This window comes from Nicotiana tabacum, chromosome 2, assembly GCF_000715075.1.
Source record: "Nicotiana tabacum cultivar K326 chromosome 2, ASM71507v2, whole genome shotgun sequence".
NCBI lineage: Eukaryota > Viridiplantae > Streptophyta > Magnoliopsida > Solanales > Solanaceae > Nicotiana > Nicotiana tabacum.
In genome coordinates, this window is record NC_134081.1 from 5,699,726 (window position 1) to 5,717,954 (window position 18,229).

Below are 18,229 nucleotides of genomic sequence, written 5' to 3' on the forward strand. Positions count from 1 at the left end.
ATAAAAATTGAAAGAAGGCAAGCCTAGAAGTGACTTTCGAGTTTCTTATCTGGTAAAATCTGAAACGGAACTTATACCCAAAGATAGCAACAATTAAAAAATCAACTTTTTGGCGTTAAATAAGGATTTTGCAACTTTGAATGAGTGCGATCAGGGAATTCATTCCAACGTCAATTCTGCCCTTTGTCCATATAAAACCATGAATCTTAGGTTCCAATAATTGAGCATTACATTGGAAAAGGTTTATCCAGAATATAGCATGATGGAAAGCCCTATATTTTTTACCATTCGAAAAAAAAAAAGGGGGGGGGGGGGGGGGAAGAAGAAAAGGAAGCAGCAACATGATGGAAAGCCCAAAAAGGGCACTGGTGACATTTTTGACAACCTAAATCTCTAGCCACCAGAATGAATATCAATTAACAAATTTTCTTCCCCTGGTTGAAAAAACTATACGAGGGGCAATATTACAAAATTACTAAAAATACAACTCAGCCTAACTTCCTAATCTAAAAAGAGAAGTTTGAGTGACAAAAAATGGTGAGTACTAGAACAAAAAAACGATAAACGGAAGTGTAATGGATTTCGACGACTCCACTTTTATGGTTGAAAGACTCACCTCCACTTCTCCTGCAACTCTTTCCTCTCCGACCAAATCCACGTTACAAAGATCGCTATAACTAGGGCAACTATGGTAAGCAGAAGCAAAGCATAATTGAAATCCTCAGTAAGAGAGTCATACGTCTTTGAAGGGGCAAGCCGAGTGAAAAAGAGATCCACTCCATGAGCAAAGACAAGGGTGGTTGACTCTAGCTTTGCCGGTATAGTTATTATGCTTTTAAGGCCTTCCACTTTAAGAGCATGTGTAACATAAGCCTGCGGGAGCAACCATCAAATCAATATGAGAACCAAGGATTAATTGTCACCCATATGGAAAACAAGGCTCAGGTGATAATTTATGATATTCCTTTGTGCTTAACAGTTAGCTATTTTGAATTCTGCAAGTATGCAATTAGAAATTAGAATATCTTGAGGGCCAAATCAGTTTCCCTGACCAACATATGATGTAAGAGAGGTACTACTTGCCATGTCAAAGCTCACTCAAGTAGGATGCATTTCTTTGCCAACATCATAAAGGAGATAACTATGGTTTTGAATTCATATTCCTATTTTAAAAATTGTAAGATGCATGTATAAAACATTACCATGAAATAATTTAGAGAAATGGAAAGAACAGCACAAGTTCTGAACAAAGACATGGAAGTGTGTGTCTATTTTTTTGAGATGGAATGTGTCTCTCTATTTGATCAAAGAACTCTTACTATGAGAGCTTCACCAAGAACAGAGACATGTATAAAAATCTCTTTTGGATCAAAGAACTTCCATATTTTCAGCATATAAGATCTCCTATCTACACTATGACGACTTGTAAACATGTGACCCCATCTACCCTTAATCCTAGACAAAAAGCCAAGAAAGGAGTAATTGTGTGACCCAATCTAACATTTCAAAACGGTAGTGAGAGCTTCACCAAGACCAAACAAGTCCCAAGATCTACCGTGAAAAAGATACCAGATGTCATTCAAATGATATGATTAATTCTCTCTGAAAAGAAACCAACTCTTACTAGATTTCTACACGTTCTTGATGTACAATATGGTACTAAACATCAGTATTCCTGGTCTAGAGGTAGATTTAATATCAAATGCTTCAAAACACTTATTCATATACTCTAGGTTATGATGCAAAAATGCTCATTTTTGCTCATAGCGCAGAACACTACTAACTAGGATTGTTATGATGACTAAGACCTCTTGTGACTATGGCGTTCAATCTATTAAAACTCATCCTCAATGTAAAGGACTATTTCTTTATTCTTTTTTCTTTTGATAACAAGGTAGGCAAATTTTAGCAATTAAGTACCAAGATGGTACAAATCAAAAGTATGTAAAGGACAGTTTCTTTGATCAACAATGTAATGTGTTTTTTCTTCTGCAGCAAGCTTAAAAAGGAAGCTCTCACCTGTGGCATGATTGGCAATGAGTCAGTAAGAGGTATAATCCCTTCCTCTTTTTCAGCTTGAGTAGGGTTCAAAGTTCGTCGAGGATCGAGAAAACGCTTATCAAGTGCTAAAACCTGCATTATACCAACATATAGAGCATGAGAAGTCTACGATAAAAGGAAGGAATGTCACAACCGTCCCTGAACAAATATAAAGAAAGCATTTTCTTGCAATGGCACTCCTACCGGCTACCACAAAAGAGATACACGCTAAAAGTGTTTGGACAAGTGATTAGCAATTCTAACCTGATCACCAATTGTGCCAATAAGCAACTGCTTGGAGGTAATGCCTTTCGCTGTTGAGGTAACTGCTATTGTTTTCACAGTATGTGTAAAAAAATAAGATTGAGACTTAGTCATCACTTCAGGACGCGAGTAGGAAGAGACAGGTGCACTAAGATTATGCTTTCCAAGAACAAGCTTCAGGACATCTTTGTTGTCCTAAAATATTACAAAAATTCAAATATGGTAAACAAGAGCCACAGAGAACAAATGAAAAGAAGAAATCTGGTAGCAAAATGTACCGCGCGAGATTGATCGTAGATCTCAACAACAGACATTTCATATCTGTGTGCACGTAGGTTGAAGTAGTGATAGACAACCCAATTTTCACTAAAGACCTTCACAGAGAGAAGCGTGTCACAATACTTGGTAACTTATTAGTAGAAAGGAACATCAGATAGCTATTATTTTCTCAAATAAAAAATGAATTAGTACTACAAGGTTTGGGCCAAGGAAAACATACTGCATGTACAGGTCCCTGACAGCCATGATGAGACATGCGGTGCAGCACTCGGCCAGTTATTGTGTCAACAAGATAAACAAAAAGCCAGGAATCTTCAGGGATCACTGATCCAATGTCACCTATTGCTTTAGGTGTAACAGTCGCCAGAAATAGCACATTCTTAGATATATATTTATACAACACATCCTCTGCAACAACCTTAGCTTGTGTATGAACAACCTGAAAAGAACAAGACACAAAAAAGAAGATAAAATTACAATCTGCAGGTTCAGCAACACAAGCTTAAAAGAATGCATGGTAAGAAACTATACATAAGCTTCTGGGTCTTTCGTAATACTTTTTTTTTTGTTTTGATGCGTTGTTTGTAAATGTAATAAAAAATGTAGCGACTTGTTTGAGGCCGTAAGCAAAACAAGAGTATGTGAAAGGCACGGAGAATCGCTTATTGATATCGCCAACCTTCAATGCAAGTGTTCGTCATCGTTTATTGACGCGCTTGCTCTGCAAATTGGCTTTCTTTTATTCTAATCAAATCAATATAAATAAGGGAAAAAAACAAATTCGAAAACCATAAGAAGAAATAATGAGTTGCGATTTCTGAAAGTTGACATCTTTCGTAATACTTGTATGGTTCAACAATAACTATGCACGAAGAGGGACCATGTAACCAGCTAAAAAGGGAAAAAGTATGAATTATATGTCAGTGTGTTTGAAGATATTTGCTGTTCTTGCAGGATGGGTTTAGTAATTCGGACTTGAGTGAACTAGTCAGCTGTCAAAAGCGGACTCATTCATGTCATTCTTCATCTAACTGGGTGCTTAAGTGCATTTAATTTACCAAGATCTAGTAAAAGAGAAAACAGATTAAAAAAGAGAACAGCAAAAAGGAATGTGGCTAAACTGGCAGCATAAATCCCAAGTTTGGTTGAACACCAAAGCATTATTTTTTTCATTTTCATGCGACGAAAAGAACTCTTCAGCTCCTATATTAGACAAGTGCTGCATCTGTCTGTGGTGTGTCCTCCATTGGTCTCTTCACTATACTACACCACATTCTCACTTTTTAAGGCCATTATAGCATGTTTCAAGATTTATTTATTTTGCTTAAATGCTTCTTTAGAGAGTTGACATAAATTTAAGAGTTCAAATTTGTAGTCAAAAATAAAAATTTGTAGTCAATAATAACAACAACAACAACAACCCAGTATACTCCCACTAGTGGGGTCTGGGGAGGGTAGTGTGTACGCAAACCTTACCCCTACCCTAGGGTAGAGAGGCTGTTTCTGATAGACCCTCGGCTCCCTCCCTCCAAGAACTACCCACCTTGCTCTTGTAGTCAATAATAAATAAATAAAAATTAATCTCTTGAGCTACAGCACAGCTAAAGGAGATGAATTGGCTAAGAGAAGGCAGTGAATTTCTACAGTGGAAAGACAGCAAAGGAGTCTACTCAGTGAAATCTAGGTACAACATGGAAACTAATTTGGAAAATGAATGCTACTCCAAGATAGGGGTGGCAAACGGGCGGGTCGGGTCGGATATGGTACGGGTCGAAAACGTGTAATAACAAAATCGATAAATTATCCGACCCAAACTATATTTAATACGGATAAAAAAACGGGTTAACCGGCGGATAATATGGGTAACCATATGGGTAACCATATTATCCATGGCTTCATGAATATGATCACTTTTGGGAGAATTCCTAGTCTCACAAACTTGAGGAACCCCCAATTTGAGGTTTTACAAATGTAAAAGTTAAACCCATTAGTTATCCATTTTCGAAATGGATAATATGGTTCTTATCCATATTTGACCCGTTTTTAAAAAGTTCATTATCCAACTCATTTTTTAATGGATAATATGGGTGATAACTGTTTTCTTTTAACCATTTTGCCACCCCTACTCCAAGAGATAACTTGAATTGTGTGGACAGCTATAAATGGAGCTTGTTCAACCAGATAATTTGATGGAGTTAAAAGTTGATTCAAGCTACATATATTTGATAATTGAAGAGTTTATACTATAGGCTGCTAGATTGTATTACACTGATCAATTTAGATGTAAGTCCATTCCAAAGGATAAAGGTCAAAGCAACATCTTTTACAAAGGTGAAAATAGGAACACAAAAAGTCCTTGGGGGATAAGTAGGGTCATATTATATACTCTCAAGGTATCCCTACACACCAACTAAATAATAGGAAAACAATACCACCTTATAGACAAATCTCCAGCCATAACTTAGTCATTAGCAGCCAAAAAATTTCAATTGGCATTATTTTTCTGATAAGTGGGAAAGAAGATTAAATAAGAGACCTCGCTTAATTTTCTTTGCTTAAGTTGCAATGATATTTTAAAGAAAGAACCAAAAGATTACCTCACTCAATTTTCTGGTTGAAGTTGCAATGACCTTTTCCGAATCTGAGGGGAATATAACAGACCAAAGGTCAATGGATTCAAAACAATAGTCATCGGCTATCTCCGGTTTGCAGTTTTTCTTCACCACATGCCCCTTTAAGAGATTATTGTTTACGCCAACTGAATACCAGTATATATTTCCCAACTCCTTTTGGAAAATACCAACTGCTTCAAGAGTTCTAGGGTAAAGGTGTCCATACCCCTCTGCATCTATTATTAGATGTAAACGCTGCTCTATTGAATCGGTAAATGGCAGAGGAATAACTTGTGTAATGGAATGAACAGGTGCTAAGTAATTAAGCTCCTCTCCTCTGTATGCATCAACAAAGGAGAGAATACCAGATGCATCTGAATTATGTCTACATGTACCAACCACAAGGACTGATGGGTTCTCATCTAATGCATGATGATGTGGCACCTGCCACTGATGTAACTTGAGGCCCCTTGGACTTTCACAAGTTCCTGAGTTACGGAAAGCATTCAGTAGTCGAGACCAAACAATTCGACCATCTCCTGTGTGAAGTGCAAAAAGTTTCCCTGCTCGTGTAAGTACAATGAGTAGCTTCCTAAATCCATTGTGGTCTCGGGTCATCTTGCTTTTCTCAGCACTTTGTAACCTCATTCTCTGAACCACTGCTACATCATCAGGGGTTGCAAGCATTAAAGTCGCTTTTAGCTTCAGCAAATGTCCCTTCCAACAAAAGAGCACAGAAGTAAAACAAATAATCAGGTACTTAATAAAATAAAATAAAAAATCATGTACTGAACAAAATAGAAAGATAAGAATACCAAAGTAATCATCAAATCAAACAACACAAGTTCACACTTCAATGGTTATGTTTTCTATCTCTACGACAAGCAAGCACAAAGGATGATACACCAAAAATCTTATACTACTAGATATTATCACCTCAAGTAAACAGACTGATCAAATAAACTTTTTACGAACTCAACTCATAACAAAATTATGTTTTTTTCCCAGAGAAGAATAATAAGGAGAACTGTGTAAATTACAAGATAGATTATAAGCTTGGGCAAATTCTGATTCTTCTGTATATTTAATCTTAAACCTTTTTACTGGCTTCATACCTTAAGCCATTCAAAGAGGTTGTGCTCCACTTTTGCAACAGAAACACCAGCCTTTTCTACGGGCAACTCTGAAGTTGTTACATCTATAATAGATGCAAGCCCATCTTCTCTATACCAGACAACTGCACCTTGTTGTAATAACAGCAATGAATGGTCTTCCATGACAATCAAAGCCCTAAATCCATAAGTTCGATCTGTTCGGATATAGTTGTTGATGAAGACCTTGTGCACAAGTCCCCTCGGTTGGTCGACTTCAATACTTTCCTTGAGAAAATGGGTCTTCCAATCATCACTAGACTTCACAGTGAGACGAATTTTACCACCATCTTGCTGAATCAGCCCAAAAGCGGTTTGGCCTTCAGCGAAAGACAAAGAATCACTTACGGCTTCAACATGAGGGACTCTGTCAACTACCTCCAGTGTGCCTTCATCTTTCACTTTCACAAATAACAAAGATCTATTGATTTTCACGGCAACCATTCCTGCAAGTTTGGAAGGTAATAATACTGCTACTCCTGAAAAACCCTGAAGAAGATCGGAAATATGGACCTCCTGAAATTTAATTTCTCCACCAACAAAGCTTATCGTGACTAAGATTGACCCAGAGGAATCAAGCGCCACTGCTTTGTCACTTGTAGATAATGACAAATCACCAGAAAATCCACCAGGAAATTCCATGCTACTATGCTTCAGCAGTTCACCATTCCCAACATTGATTACATATGCTTCAAATTGGGACCTATCACCAACTCCTAATGCATATAACATGCCACTTTCTTCGAGATGAACCAAATGATGAACGTCGATGCTGCAGTTAAGAAACTACAGATTAGATGACCTTTTTCATAAATCAAGAGTCAGAAGAACAGTAAACTAGTCTAGTGAAGTTTCCAAACCCTTTCTGTGCCAAATCCTTCTTCCAGAGAATGTCACCGTCAATGCTTGAAACAGCATGCAGGTAACCACTTCCATAAACCAGAATCACATTGTCCTTGTCAGCTCCAAAATTTGCCTGAGCAAAGAAAATAAAAGATTTGTATATCGATCTTACTGACTTCTCAGCCTCTTACTCAACATGGCAATAACATTATCTCCAAGCATCTTACGTGAAATTACTAAACTTAAATTCAACTATAAGTTGCAAAATGCAAAGGGTAGAATTTTGGTGCTAATACACATTTCACAAATATTTGGGTTTTTTAACAAGAAAGGTAAGAACATTTCACAAGTATTTGTAATAGGAATAAATAGTATATCAGAATTCCTTCTCTTCTCTTTTTTTGGGTAAGGTAAGGTATAATAGTATATCAGAATTCTTTGCACTTACTGGAGTCAACAACAATGATCTCGAGGGATTTGATCCAAGAAGGAATGACTCCCACACCATCTGGCCATCAGGAAGGTTCCACGCTCTTAAGATACTTCCTCCTGATGATAGTGTGACAACATCTGAAAAGAAATAAGAAGTCTGGTAGCTATTAGCACTCAAATCCTGTACCGAATAATATTATGATATTACAACATTAGCCTTTATTGTGAACATTTCTTCCACCAACAGAATTAAGTTGCACATCCTGTCCTCCAAAGACTAAGGTGCATCAAGCTAGGAAAAATCATAAGATACTAAATTAAAGTTTTAGGAAGGATGACTAAAATCAAGTTAAAAATGAGCCCACCCTTCAAAATTTAACTATAAAATAAATTACTGAAGGGAAAAAAAAAATGGCAATCCAATGCACTAAGATACCAATGCACTAAGATCCCTCTATGTGCGGGGTCCAGGGAAGGGCTGGCGCTGGATTACATTAGGTCTATTGTACTCTGTGAGAGGCTATTTTCACGGCTTTACCAGGTGACTTCGAGGTCACACAACGACAATGTTTACCATAGCGCTGAGGCTCCCCCTTCAAACTACTGATGGAAAAAGGAGAATATTTTCAATCTTTTCCAGTGAGTCCAAGATATCAAGCCTGTGTTCCTTAAACTCGGAAAAGAGACCTGAACTATTCAGGCGAGTTCTCTACTAAAAAGAATTAGCCAGTGGCAAAGATAATCTATGTGCTTCTTTCCTCGCAGCAGGGACGCTAACGAGATTAATGCTGTTTACTTCTGTCTAGTAAAGTAACATATATAGAGAGTCCAACTAACTTGAAATATTATAGATGTAATTCTTCTTCTAAGTTCTAAGTTCTAACTTTATCTAAAGAAAAAGTCTTTGACATGGTCCATCATTAATGATTCAGAGGCATTATTCCACTATCTTAAGTTGTGTTTTTACCATTATCCCATCGAAAAATAAATATGGAGACAAACTAATACTAAGCTAGTCATTTTCTTTTTGTATAGTCCTAAATAAAACCGCTTAGATTACCATATAAGAAGAGCATATACTTGTCTATAAAACAAATTTAATTTTCCAATAACTAAAACTAGCAAGAGAAAAAAAAAAATACATTTTCCGAGGGCGATATCGATTTCATCAATGACATCATTGACTCCCAAAACCTGCCTCCAAACTGCAAAAACAAATACGCGATTGAACAAAATAAGCAACAATTTCAACTAATAAGCATTTAATTCAATAAAAATAATTATTTTTAAAAATAAGCTCACAAATCTCGCCGTGACGAAGATCGAGGGCAGCGATTACATTCTCTTCAGTAGATACCACAACACGTTTCCTACCGGCCTTGTGTGTCTGGAACACTGCCTTTTTCACTTTTCCAATATACTGTTGATGCCTACACAATCACAAATTATACAAGTTACTTATCTAAGCATATAGTAATTAAGTATTAGCAATTTTGTTAAGTATAGTGATTGAAATTTGAAATTGCAAAAATTACCAGTCCATGAGGCCAACTTGATCTTCATAAAGAGCAAAAGTCGTGTAAGATGAAACTAATAAGATGAGAAACAGAAGAAAAGCCCTAATCGCCATAGCTAATGGCGACTAGTTGTTAGAATTCAAGCTGGAGAAGACAGATCTGAGAGAAGTTTTGTGAAGTACTTGTGTTGTTTCCAGCTCGCGGGGGGGGGGGGGGGGGGGTTAAGATAGTTCAGAACGGGTTTACGCCGGCCTTTAGTGCTCTTCTTTTTTCTTTTTTCTTTTTCTAATTTCCTACGGGCTACAAGCTACAACGGGGAAAACAAGAAAATAACAATCAAGGTAATGTGTGTAATTAATTTTTCAGGATAAGTTTAAGTTGCAATTTATTTTCTTTCGTAAAGGCACATACTTAGAACAGGGCAACGCCATTTGGTCAACTGATTGTTACCAATTTAATATTTTCTTTAGTAGTCACACTAAATATATATGTTTCAACTATTGAAAAAGTATGTTTTGTTCAAAATTAGATGCATAACCCCCTTTAAAAATAAAATTCTATACAAAATAAATTTTATGTAAATATTAATTTCTATAGAACTTATACTATACATAGGAGGTTAGTGATTTCTTTTGAAATACTAATGCTGTATCAAAACTAAGTAAAAATAAATTGAAGTGAAACGATCAACAGATAAATTATAATTAAAAATGAAAATTCGTATTCATAAATTTAATGAAATTTTAGAAAGAAATTTTTTTTGTCAAAAATATAGTGAATGTGATATACCCAACGCACTACGGGTTAGTGGACTCGTATAAGTCGCAGTTGGCAATCCTATAGAGAAAAGGTCAAGTAGGATAGGATTCAGTATATAGTTAGATGAGAAGGGATTCAGTATATAGTTAGATGAGAAGCCAAAAAAAGAGAAAGTAACAAACACAAAAACAATCAAGGTTGTAGATAGACAAACTAAGCAAAACATCATATTGAGTGACAGTGAAATGAGCTAGATCGACCCGATCGGGCATGTTTGTTGCCAGGAGCAACGAGATAGTTGATAAGGGTTAATGCTTAATTTCTATTTCTGTGTTCAATCATCATAGAAGCCCCTTTATCATTCTGTATAAGATGGGTCGTACGTCGCCAGATGCGTATCCAGGTTGAGGGGTATGGGTTCACATGATAGTTTGGTTATCACGTGTTTATTTCTGCACAAAAAAATATTGCAAACCAAACCAAATTAATTCAAAATGAATCGAATCACACAAATTAATTTAAAACTACACGAACCGATCAAATGCACATCCTAATTCAACTTTATTGACTAGCGGTAAGTTTATATTGAATACAACGACACCCGTAACCATTAGATTCTAGATCCGCATCTGACTACATGTATTAGAGAAATCAAAGTTTTCAAACTTCTTGAATCAGTCAGTCATTGGGCAATCAAGAGGTGGGGGAATAAGAAAGGCAAGTGCTATAATTCCAAAAATCATGCATGCTATAATTTGTCTTGGGTTTAATATAATAATAAGGTAAGAATGAGGCGATTCAAAAGGCGAAACTCTCGGTCGTAGTTTGGCGACGTTTCATTCCAGCAACAGTAGTCTATGGTTCCAAGCGCCTTAGGCCCCAATTTTGGGGGCCCATTTTTAAGGAATAATATATATATTTTTATAGGTTTATAGGTTTTTCTTTTTTAAAAAAAAAAAGGGGCCCATTTTTTAGGAATAATATATATTTTATAGGTTTATAGGTTTTTCTTTTTTTTAATATATATTACTTTTGTACTTTTTATATAAAAAGAAAGAAAAACTTTTAGATATATTAATAAAGTAAAGCTTAAAATAGTAGAAAAATAGTTGTCACTTTGATTTGATTCGACAACTCTTTATTCATGCTCATCATCTTAGTTCTTTCTATTAGATTTCTTTCTTTCTCCGAGACTCCAACAACTAGATATTTTGGAATCAAAGTCTTCAAACTTCTTGTCATTCTAACTTTCTCTAGTGTTATTTTCATTTATTATTTATTATTTTATTAATTTTACTCTGTACATATTGTTTAATTCTTGAATCAGTCAGTCATTGGGCAATCAAGAGGTGGGGGAATAAGAAAGGCAAGTGCTATAATTCCAAAAATCATGCATGCTATAATTTGTCTTGGGTTTAATATAATAATAAGGTAAGAATGAGGCGATTCAAAAGGCGAAACTCTCGGTCGTAGTTTGGCGACGTTTCATTCCAGCAACAGTAATCTATGGTTCGAAGCGCCTTAGGCCCCAATTTTGGGGGCCCATTTTTAAGGAATAATATATATATTTTTATAGGTTTATAGGTATATATATATATATATATATATATATATATATATATATATATATATATATATATATATATATATATATATATATATATATATATATATATATATATATATATATATATATATATATATATATATATATAAAAACTTTTAGATATATTAATAAAGTAAAGCTTAAAATAGTAGAAAAATAGTTATCACTTTGATTTGATTTGACAACTCTACTTTTTACTCTTCTTCCCGAGTAATCCCAATCCAACGTTTCAATTTCATTTTATTCTTCGTATTCCAGAAGACATATCTTCTTCATTCCTCTTTATTCATGCTCATCTTCTTAGTTCTTTCTATTAGATTTCTTTCTTTGTCCAAGACTCCAACAAGCCAACAACTAGATATTTTGGAATTAAAGTTTTCAAACTTCTTGAATCAGTCAGTCATTGGGCATATCATTCTAACTTTCTCTAGTGTTATTTTCATTTATTATTTATTATTTTATTAATTTTACTCTGTACATATTATTTATTTATTTTTTAAAATATAATTATGTCAACAAGAAAATATGCATCCGGTTATCAAAACCATCTTGGCACCAATAGCTAGATTCTAGAACAATAGATTTTAAATAAAAATATATATTATAACGTTCCTATAAATACTTATGCCCCATATTAAACTTTCGCCTTATGGCCCACGTGCGCTTGAGCCGCCCTGCCAAGAAATACAAAAGAAAAGCTAGCCAAAGCAAAGTATTAATTACAAGCTTCGTCACCATCCACTTCTATATCTTCCTTGTCGCAGCTACTGGTAAATCAAAAAAAAAAAACTCAGCAGCCTCTCGACTTATACTGTATGTCATAAAACACCAAATGAACCTGCGAAAAAGTCTCAAATAGGATAATAAAGTTTTAGATTGAGGAAATAAAGTCAAGTTTGATTAGAAATGGGATGAATTTATTGAACGTTCTTTCCTTTTTCTTTCTTTCTTCATGTTTTACTATATTAGAAGGTTATTATATTTCATATCACAGCTATTTTAAAATAACACCAAGAAAATATCACCAAATAATAGACATAACAAACTTAGTTTTTCTGAATTTGTAAATAACTAATTAAATTAGGGAGTATCTCTTAAGCAGGGGTGGAGCTAGCACAGGAGTTACAGGTTCGGTCGAACCCAGTAACTTTCGTCCAAATTTTATATTTGTCTTAAGAAATCTATTGAATATGTATAAATTATTAATTTAGAACCCTGTAACTTTAACGGACTAGAATATTGAACCCATAAATTTCAAACTCTAGCTCCGCCTCTGCTGTTAAGTGTGCTTTGTTTGCAACTTCCTACTTACGCGGAAATGCAAATGGCTGGAAGTTGAATACGGAGATTTGTATCAATATTTCCAAGCTGAAGGAAACTTAATTGAACAAAACCATTGTAATATTGTCTCATGAGAGATTCTAAGAGTTTTTCCCACCTTATTCATGGGTTAATTGATGTTTTATACTTCAATACCACACAAGAGGGGGTGATTTGCGTGGTGCCTGATTTTTGCGTGCACTGATTATAGAAGGACCTGGTTCTTTTAAGTGTTCCTTATACTTCTGTTGCAGAAATAGTAAATGCGGAAAGTAAAGAATACAAGTATTTTACGTGAAAAACACCTGGCTCAAAATGTGAAAAAAACACGACCTACTACTCAGTAGGATTTTTTCCAACACTTCACTAAATCAATTAGCCAAAACAGCATTTACAAAACTCTTTGTAAACCTAAGGATTAACTCTAATCCCGTTGTGGCAGCAACTTCTAATTGTTGCGACAACTTTAAGTTAACTATAACTTGAATACTCAGAGTACCTAATACAATTGCTTATAGATAAAACTGAAAGGTACAACTTGAAAACACCTACTACAATTGAACTAGAATAAAAGACAGATGCTTGGAACTAGTTCTTCTATTTGGTTCATATAGCTTCAAGTTCGCACACTTGAATCACACAAGAATTGTTTGCAAAATGCCTTGCTATTTTGCTCTCAACTCACGTTTAACTTCAGCTTTTGTGCGTCACTGTAGAATGAGAACATACTGCAATATATAAAGTTAGTAGAATGGGAAATAACTAGAGTTCTAATGCTACTCTTCCTTGGTGGAAGAGTTCTAGTTATCCACAACTTCTAACGCCTCTCTTATCTTGGATAGTGTTCTGTTTGAGTAAGAAGTCCTTCTCTTTATCAATTATGCAACCTTTTCGATCAGGAGATATCAGATATAACAAGTTAAGATTATCTCCTTCACATGCATCCCTTATCCTCGAATTTGCCTGTGTCTGTGTACACAGGGGATGGACCTGGTTCATGCCTGAGTTCCTTTGTCAATCTTTAAAACAAACTTCACTTGGGCCAACAAATTCCCCATTTTTTATGATAACAAACTCTGTGCTTTTCATAAGCGTAGGTTCTGTTTCGACTCAGCTCAACATCAACACAATGTTAGAATATTTTACCCTTTTAAAGTCACTTATCATCAAGGACCAGGTTCATTAGGTTATAAACATCACAATCCAAAGTAAAATCACAACCTAATTCCCCCTTTTGGCATCATCAAAAAGTTACATAATAATATTAGATAACTAGATTTTAATAGAAATTACTCATGGCCACTGGGCTACTTCAAATGCAATCATGGAGTCAAAAATTATCGATCAATCTAAGGATATTAGCCATCTAAGAAATATCAACAAACAGTTAGAACAAAAACTGCGAATTTCATTGATTGATAAGATCATACCATAAAGCATAAAAAGAAATAAAACAATGGATCATGAGAAAAAGAAGCAAAAAAAATCCCGAACTGGGTCACTGGTTGATCTACATTAGGCTAGGAGGCTTAAGGCCGGGAAGGACCAGGTTCTTGGATTTTGGCTTGGAGCAGTTGTAGCATATCCTGAAGAATGCCATCATACTTCTCCTTTTCTTTTGCCAGCTCAGCTCTGAGAGCATCTCTCTCAGTCTCCACCTCTGCTAACCTCTTCTTCAGCCTATCAAACTCAACATCCTTAGCCCCACTTTCTTGCACCAAAGCTCGCACTTTGTTGTTTACTGGTGCCTTTTTGGATGAACTAGGTTCTTTGGGAGTGGTTTGGACTTCATAATCACAAGCAGTTAGAGTGTTTGCCCCAAAATGATCCTTGCTTGTACCAACTTCCCATTTCTTGATGGGTACCTTGAAGTGTACAAGTACAACCGTGAGAATAAAGCCATAGGGTATGACATGAGTTTTGGTGCCATTCAGAACCCTATCAAGAAGCTGGATGATGAATCCATGCAAATTAATTTGCCTCCCACTGTCCAAACATTCCATAAGGACTAGGTCCATAAATGTGGCAATGTGCCTCCTTTCCTACCTTGGCAACACACATTTGTTAATAAATTCGAACAACACTTTGTGGGATGGCTTCATCTCACTTTTGTAAATAGACTTCGGCTCAAGCTCCTCTTCATTGTCACCAAACTTCCTAGTAATTGCAAGGGCAGTGGGGAGATTCTCTAGACTTGGCCATTTGAGCTTCTTTTAATCATTGTACCCTGCAGTATGTACACCTAAGATCTCTCCCAGTTCTTTATCATCAAAAGTCACTGTCAACACCTTTACCACACTGGTGATCCTACCATCTTTGATCTCACAGTTTGCCATGAACTCTACAATCTCAGGTCTGGCCAGCCTTCCATCCATATGAAGGACCATGTCCTTTCAGCCTTGTAATTGTAACTTCTCTAACAACATTAATATACCTTCCTCATCCAAGTCCGTGAGGAGTCTATCTTTCAAGATGGTTCTCTTCCCAAACTTGACCATCTTGCCCTTCTTAGCATCAGGTTCTTCTTCTTCTTCTCCACTCCATTCCTCTTCCTCCACTATTTTTTCTTTTCTTGGTTTCAATGCAGACCTGGTTCTTTTCGCCAAAGTGGATGGCTCCGCAGACTAAGTTTTTGAAACAGACTTCTTTGAAGAAGTCTTGGATTTCTTTGCCTTTGGAGTCACAACCTCCATTTCTTCTCTCCTCTTCATCCTGAAGAACCAGGTCTATCTCGTCAATTTCAACATGCTCAACCACCTTTTGTTTTCGTTTAGCAGCAACTCTTCTCTTACTTTCTTCTAAGGACTTTTCCAGTTCAGCCTCACTTTGCTTCTTCTGACTCCTTGTAGCTCTTCCTCTTGTAGGAGTAATCTCTACAGGGATATAATAGACATAATTTCTCTTCTTTTTCGCCCTAGTAGTGCTAGGAACTTTGACTCCTGAACTCCTTTTCTTTTTGGGATTGTAACTGTTAGTCACCCTTTTTAGTAGGTCTGCGAGGGTTTCCTGCTCAGATGGAACAGGTTCTTGAGCATTTTTCCCTAATCGGATCAACCCTTCAGCAGCTTCTCCAGACCCAATTCCCCTTGCTTTTCTCACACTCTCTTCTTCTCCATCTGATTTCTCACTCCAAACTACCATAACACCTGATTCTTTATTTAAACCAACAGGAGTGGGTAAAGAATCAATCATTACTTTCCCCATACCCCTCACAACACTTCGAGCACCCTCACTCTCTTTTTCTTTTCTCTTTTTATTTTTACCACCAACCTTTCCAGACTCAGTAGTTTCAATACCTGCCACAGTTCCTACCAGAACAAACCTAGTCTCCAGATTTATATCAACCTCAGAAATAATTGGAGGAGTAACTTTAGGGCCAAAAGTTACCTGATCTATTTCAGAAGAAACCATTTCTTCCCCCTCAGTAGTAGAGTCGAATGATTCATCAGATTTCTGGGGTTCTTCTTCTCTACTTGCTTCCAATCTTTCATTAATTTTCTTGAGTTATTCTTTACCCGCAACAACCTTGCGAGCAAGCATCATGACTCTTCTTTTCTTAGAGATGGGCGTGGTTGAAGGTGTGATAGATGGTGTGGGTGTGATTTCTTTGGGTGGTGATGAGGGATTCTCAGAAGGGTTTGCCATTTCTGTGTTTAGAATTTTTGGGAAAAATGGGTTTGTGTGTGTTTTGGAAGATGAGAGAAGAGAGAAATTCTTGACTGCTTGAGAATTGAGAAGTGGGGAAGCAATTGAGGCCCAATCAATTTAAAGTGGAAGTGTTTTATTGGGTAACGACAGCCTTTGTAAAAGTCTAATTGAACTGGAATTCAGTTTGAAAAGACGTTGAAGAGTGTCCCTAGAATCTAGGCACTTAATGTGGTTTGGACAATGCTGAATAAAACCGGTCCATTTCATAACTGCTAAAATCGAGGGGTTTAGGATTTAATGGGACTCTCCTCTTGATCATAATCCAAGTATAATTATTTCAAAATATGCAGAGTGGAGAATACGTACCGAGAAATCTTGATGAACCAGGTTCTTCACTAAGAAGGCTCTTGTGTAAGTCTGAATTTTCCAAGAAAATAGAGATAATATCATTAGAGATTTAATGATTCATTTTAGCATATGGCACATGAGTATACTGATAAAAGTATGAAACTGAGCAAAATCTAATCTAATTATACAAAAAAAATTACAATTTTTCTAACCAATTTTTGAGTTAGAACTGGTTCCGTTTAGGTGATCTTAATCATCTCTAATTCTAACATGTTCCTTTCAAAGTGATATCTACTTAGAGCTTTTGTGAAGATGTCAGCTATTTGCTTGTCAGTAGCACATAATTCCACAGTGATCAAACCTTTTTCATAATTGTCCCTTAAAAGTGATACCTAACATCTATGTGATTCGTTCTCTTGTGATGAACCGGGTTCTTGGTCATACTAATTGCACTAGTGTTATCACATAATATGGGGATACAACCTACATCAATTCCAAAATCCATTAATTATTGTTTGATCCACAACAATTGAGCACAACATGAGGCAACAACAATATACTCAGCTTCAGCAATAGATAAGGCCACAAGATTTTGCTTTTTGGTGGCCCAAGACACAAGACATGAGCCAAGAAAGTATGCCATACCTGAAATGCTCTTTTTATCCACAAGAAAACCTGCATAATCAGTATCAACATATCCCACTATATTGAAATTACTACCTTTTGGATACCATAGACAAAGGTCAGTGGTGCCTTTTAAGTATCTCAAGATCCTCTTGACAGCAGTTAAGTGAGACTCCTTTGGATTTGCCTGAAATCTAGCCCAAAGGCCTACATTGAAAACAATGCCAGGTCTGCTAGCAGTGAGATACAATAAAGAACCAATCATTCCCCTATACAACTTCTGATCAATCGATGAACCAGGTTCATCTATATTTAATTTTGTGGCTGTTGCAATAAGAGCGTCAATTTCTTTGGAATCTTCCATTTAAAACCTTTTAAGCAACTCTTTCACATACTTCTGCTGATGGATCATAATTCCATTTGAATTTTGTTTAATTTATAAGTCTAAAAATAAATTAAGCTCACCCATCATACTCATTTCAAATTCACTCCCCATTAGTTTAGCAAATTCTTTACTTAACTTATCAATAGTTGCTCCAAATATTATATCATCAACATATATCTGAACTACCAAGAGATCTTTACCTTTTTCTTTCAAGAATAAAGTATTGTCAATTTTACCTCTCTTGTAGCCATGCTCAAGCAAAATTTTTGATAATCTTTCATACCATGCTCTTGGAGCCTGCTTTAGCCCATAAAGTGCCTTGTCAAGTTTGTACACATAATTAGGATATTCCTTGCTTTCAAAGCCCGGAAGTTGCTTAAAAAACACTTCTTCATTTAGAT

At 35.9% G+C, this 18,229-nt stretch overlaps 1 protein-coding gene and 1 non-coding gene across 2 annotated transcripts; both read right to left on the bottom strand.

Moving 5' to 3' along the window:
* Nucleotides 1-342: 342 nt before the first annotated feature.
* On the bottom strand, nucleotides 343-9,449 carry LOC107826073 (uncharacterized). The gene is made up of 12 exons (XM_075230149.1): nucleotides 9,157-9,449; nucleotides 8,924-9,051; nucleotides 8,764-8,826; nucleotides 7,638-7,759; nucleotides 7,207-7,322; nucleotides 6,311-7,118; nucleotides 5,181-5,912; nucleotides 2,804-3,022; nucleotides 2,583-2,678; nucleotides 2,305-2,499; nucleotides 2,020-2,133; nucleotides 343-873 (listed from the first exon to the last, which is right to left on the bottom strand). Exons 1-12 carry the CDS (start codon nucleotides 9,249-9,251, stop codon nucleotides 613-615), a joined length of 2,949 nt encoding a protein of 982 aa, XP_075086250.1. The 5' UTR covers nucleotides 9,252-9,449; the 3' UTR covers nucleotides 343-612.
* On the bottom strand, nucleotides 3,183-3,305 carry LOC142174147 (small nucleolar RNA snoR86). The gene has a single exon (XR_012703481.1). It is a non-coding gene; the product is annotated as a small nucleolar RNA snoR86 (small nucleolar RNA).
* Nucleotides 9,450-18,229: the final 8,780 nt, after the last annotated feature.

Bases quoted from the DNA above. Each gene is read 5' to 3' on its own strand.
- LOC107826073 (XM_075230149.1), bottom strand. From the start codon at position 9,251: ATGGCGATTAGGGCTTTTCTTCTGTTTCTCATCTTATTAGTTTCATCT. The intron at 7,323-7,637 runs GTAAGTGCAAAG...TTCTTTGCTCAG, and splicing joins GATCATTGTTGTTGACTCCA to GCAAATTTTGGAGCTGACAA. The intron at 874-2,019 runs GTGAGAGCTTCC...TTGCTCCCGCAG, and splicing joins CATTGCCAATCATGCCACAG to GCTTATGTTACACATGCTCT.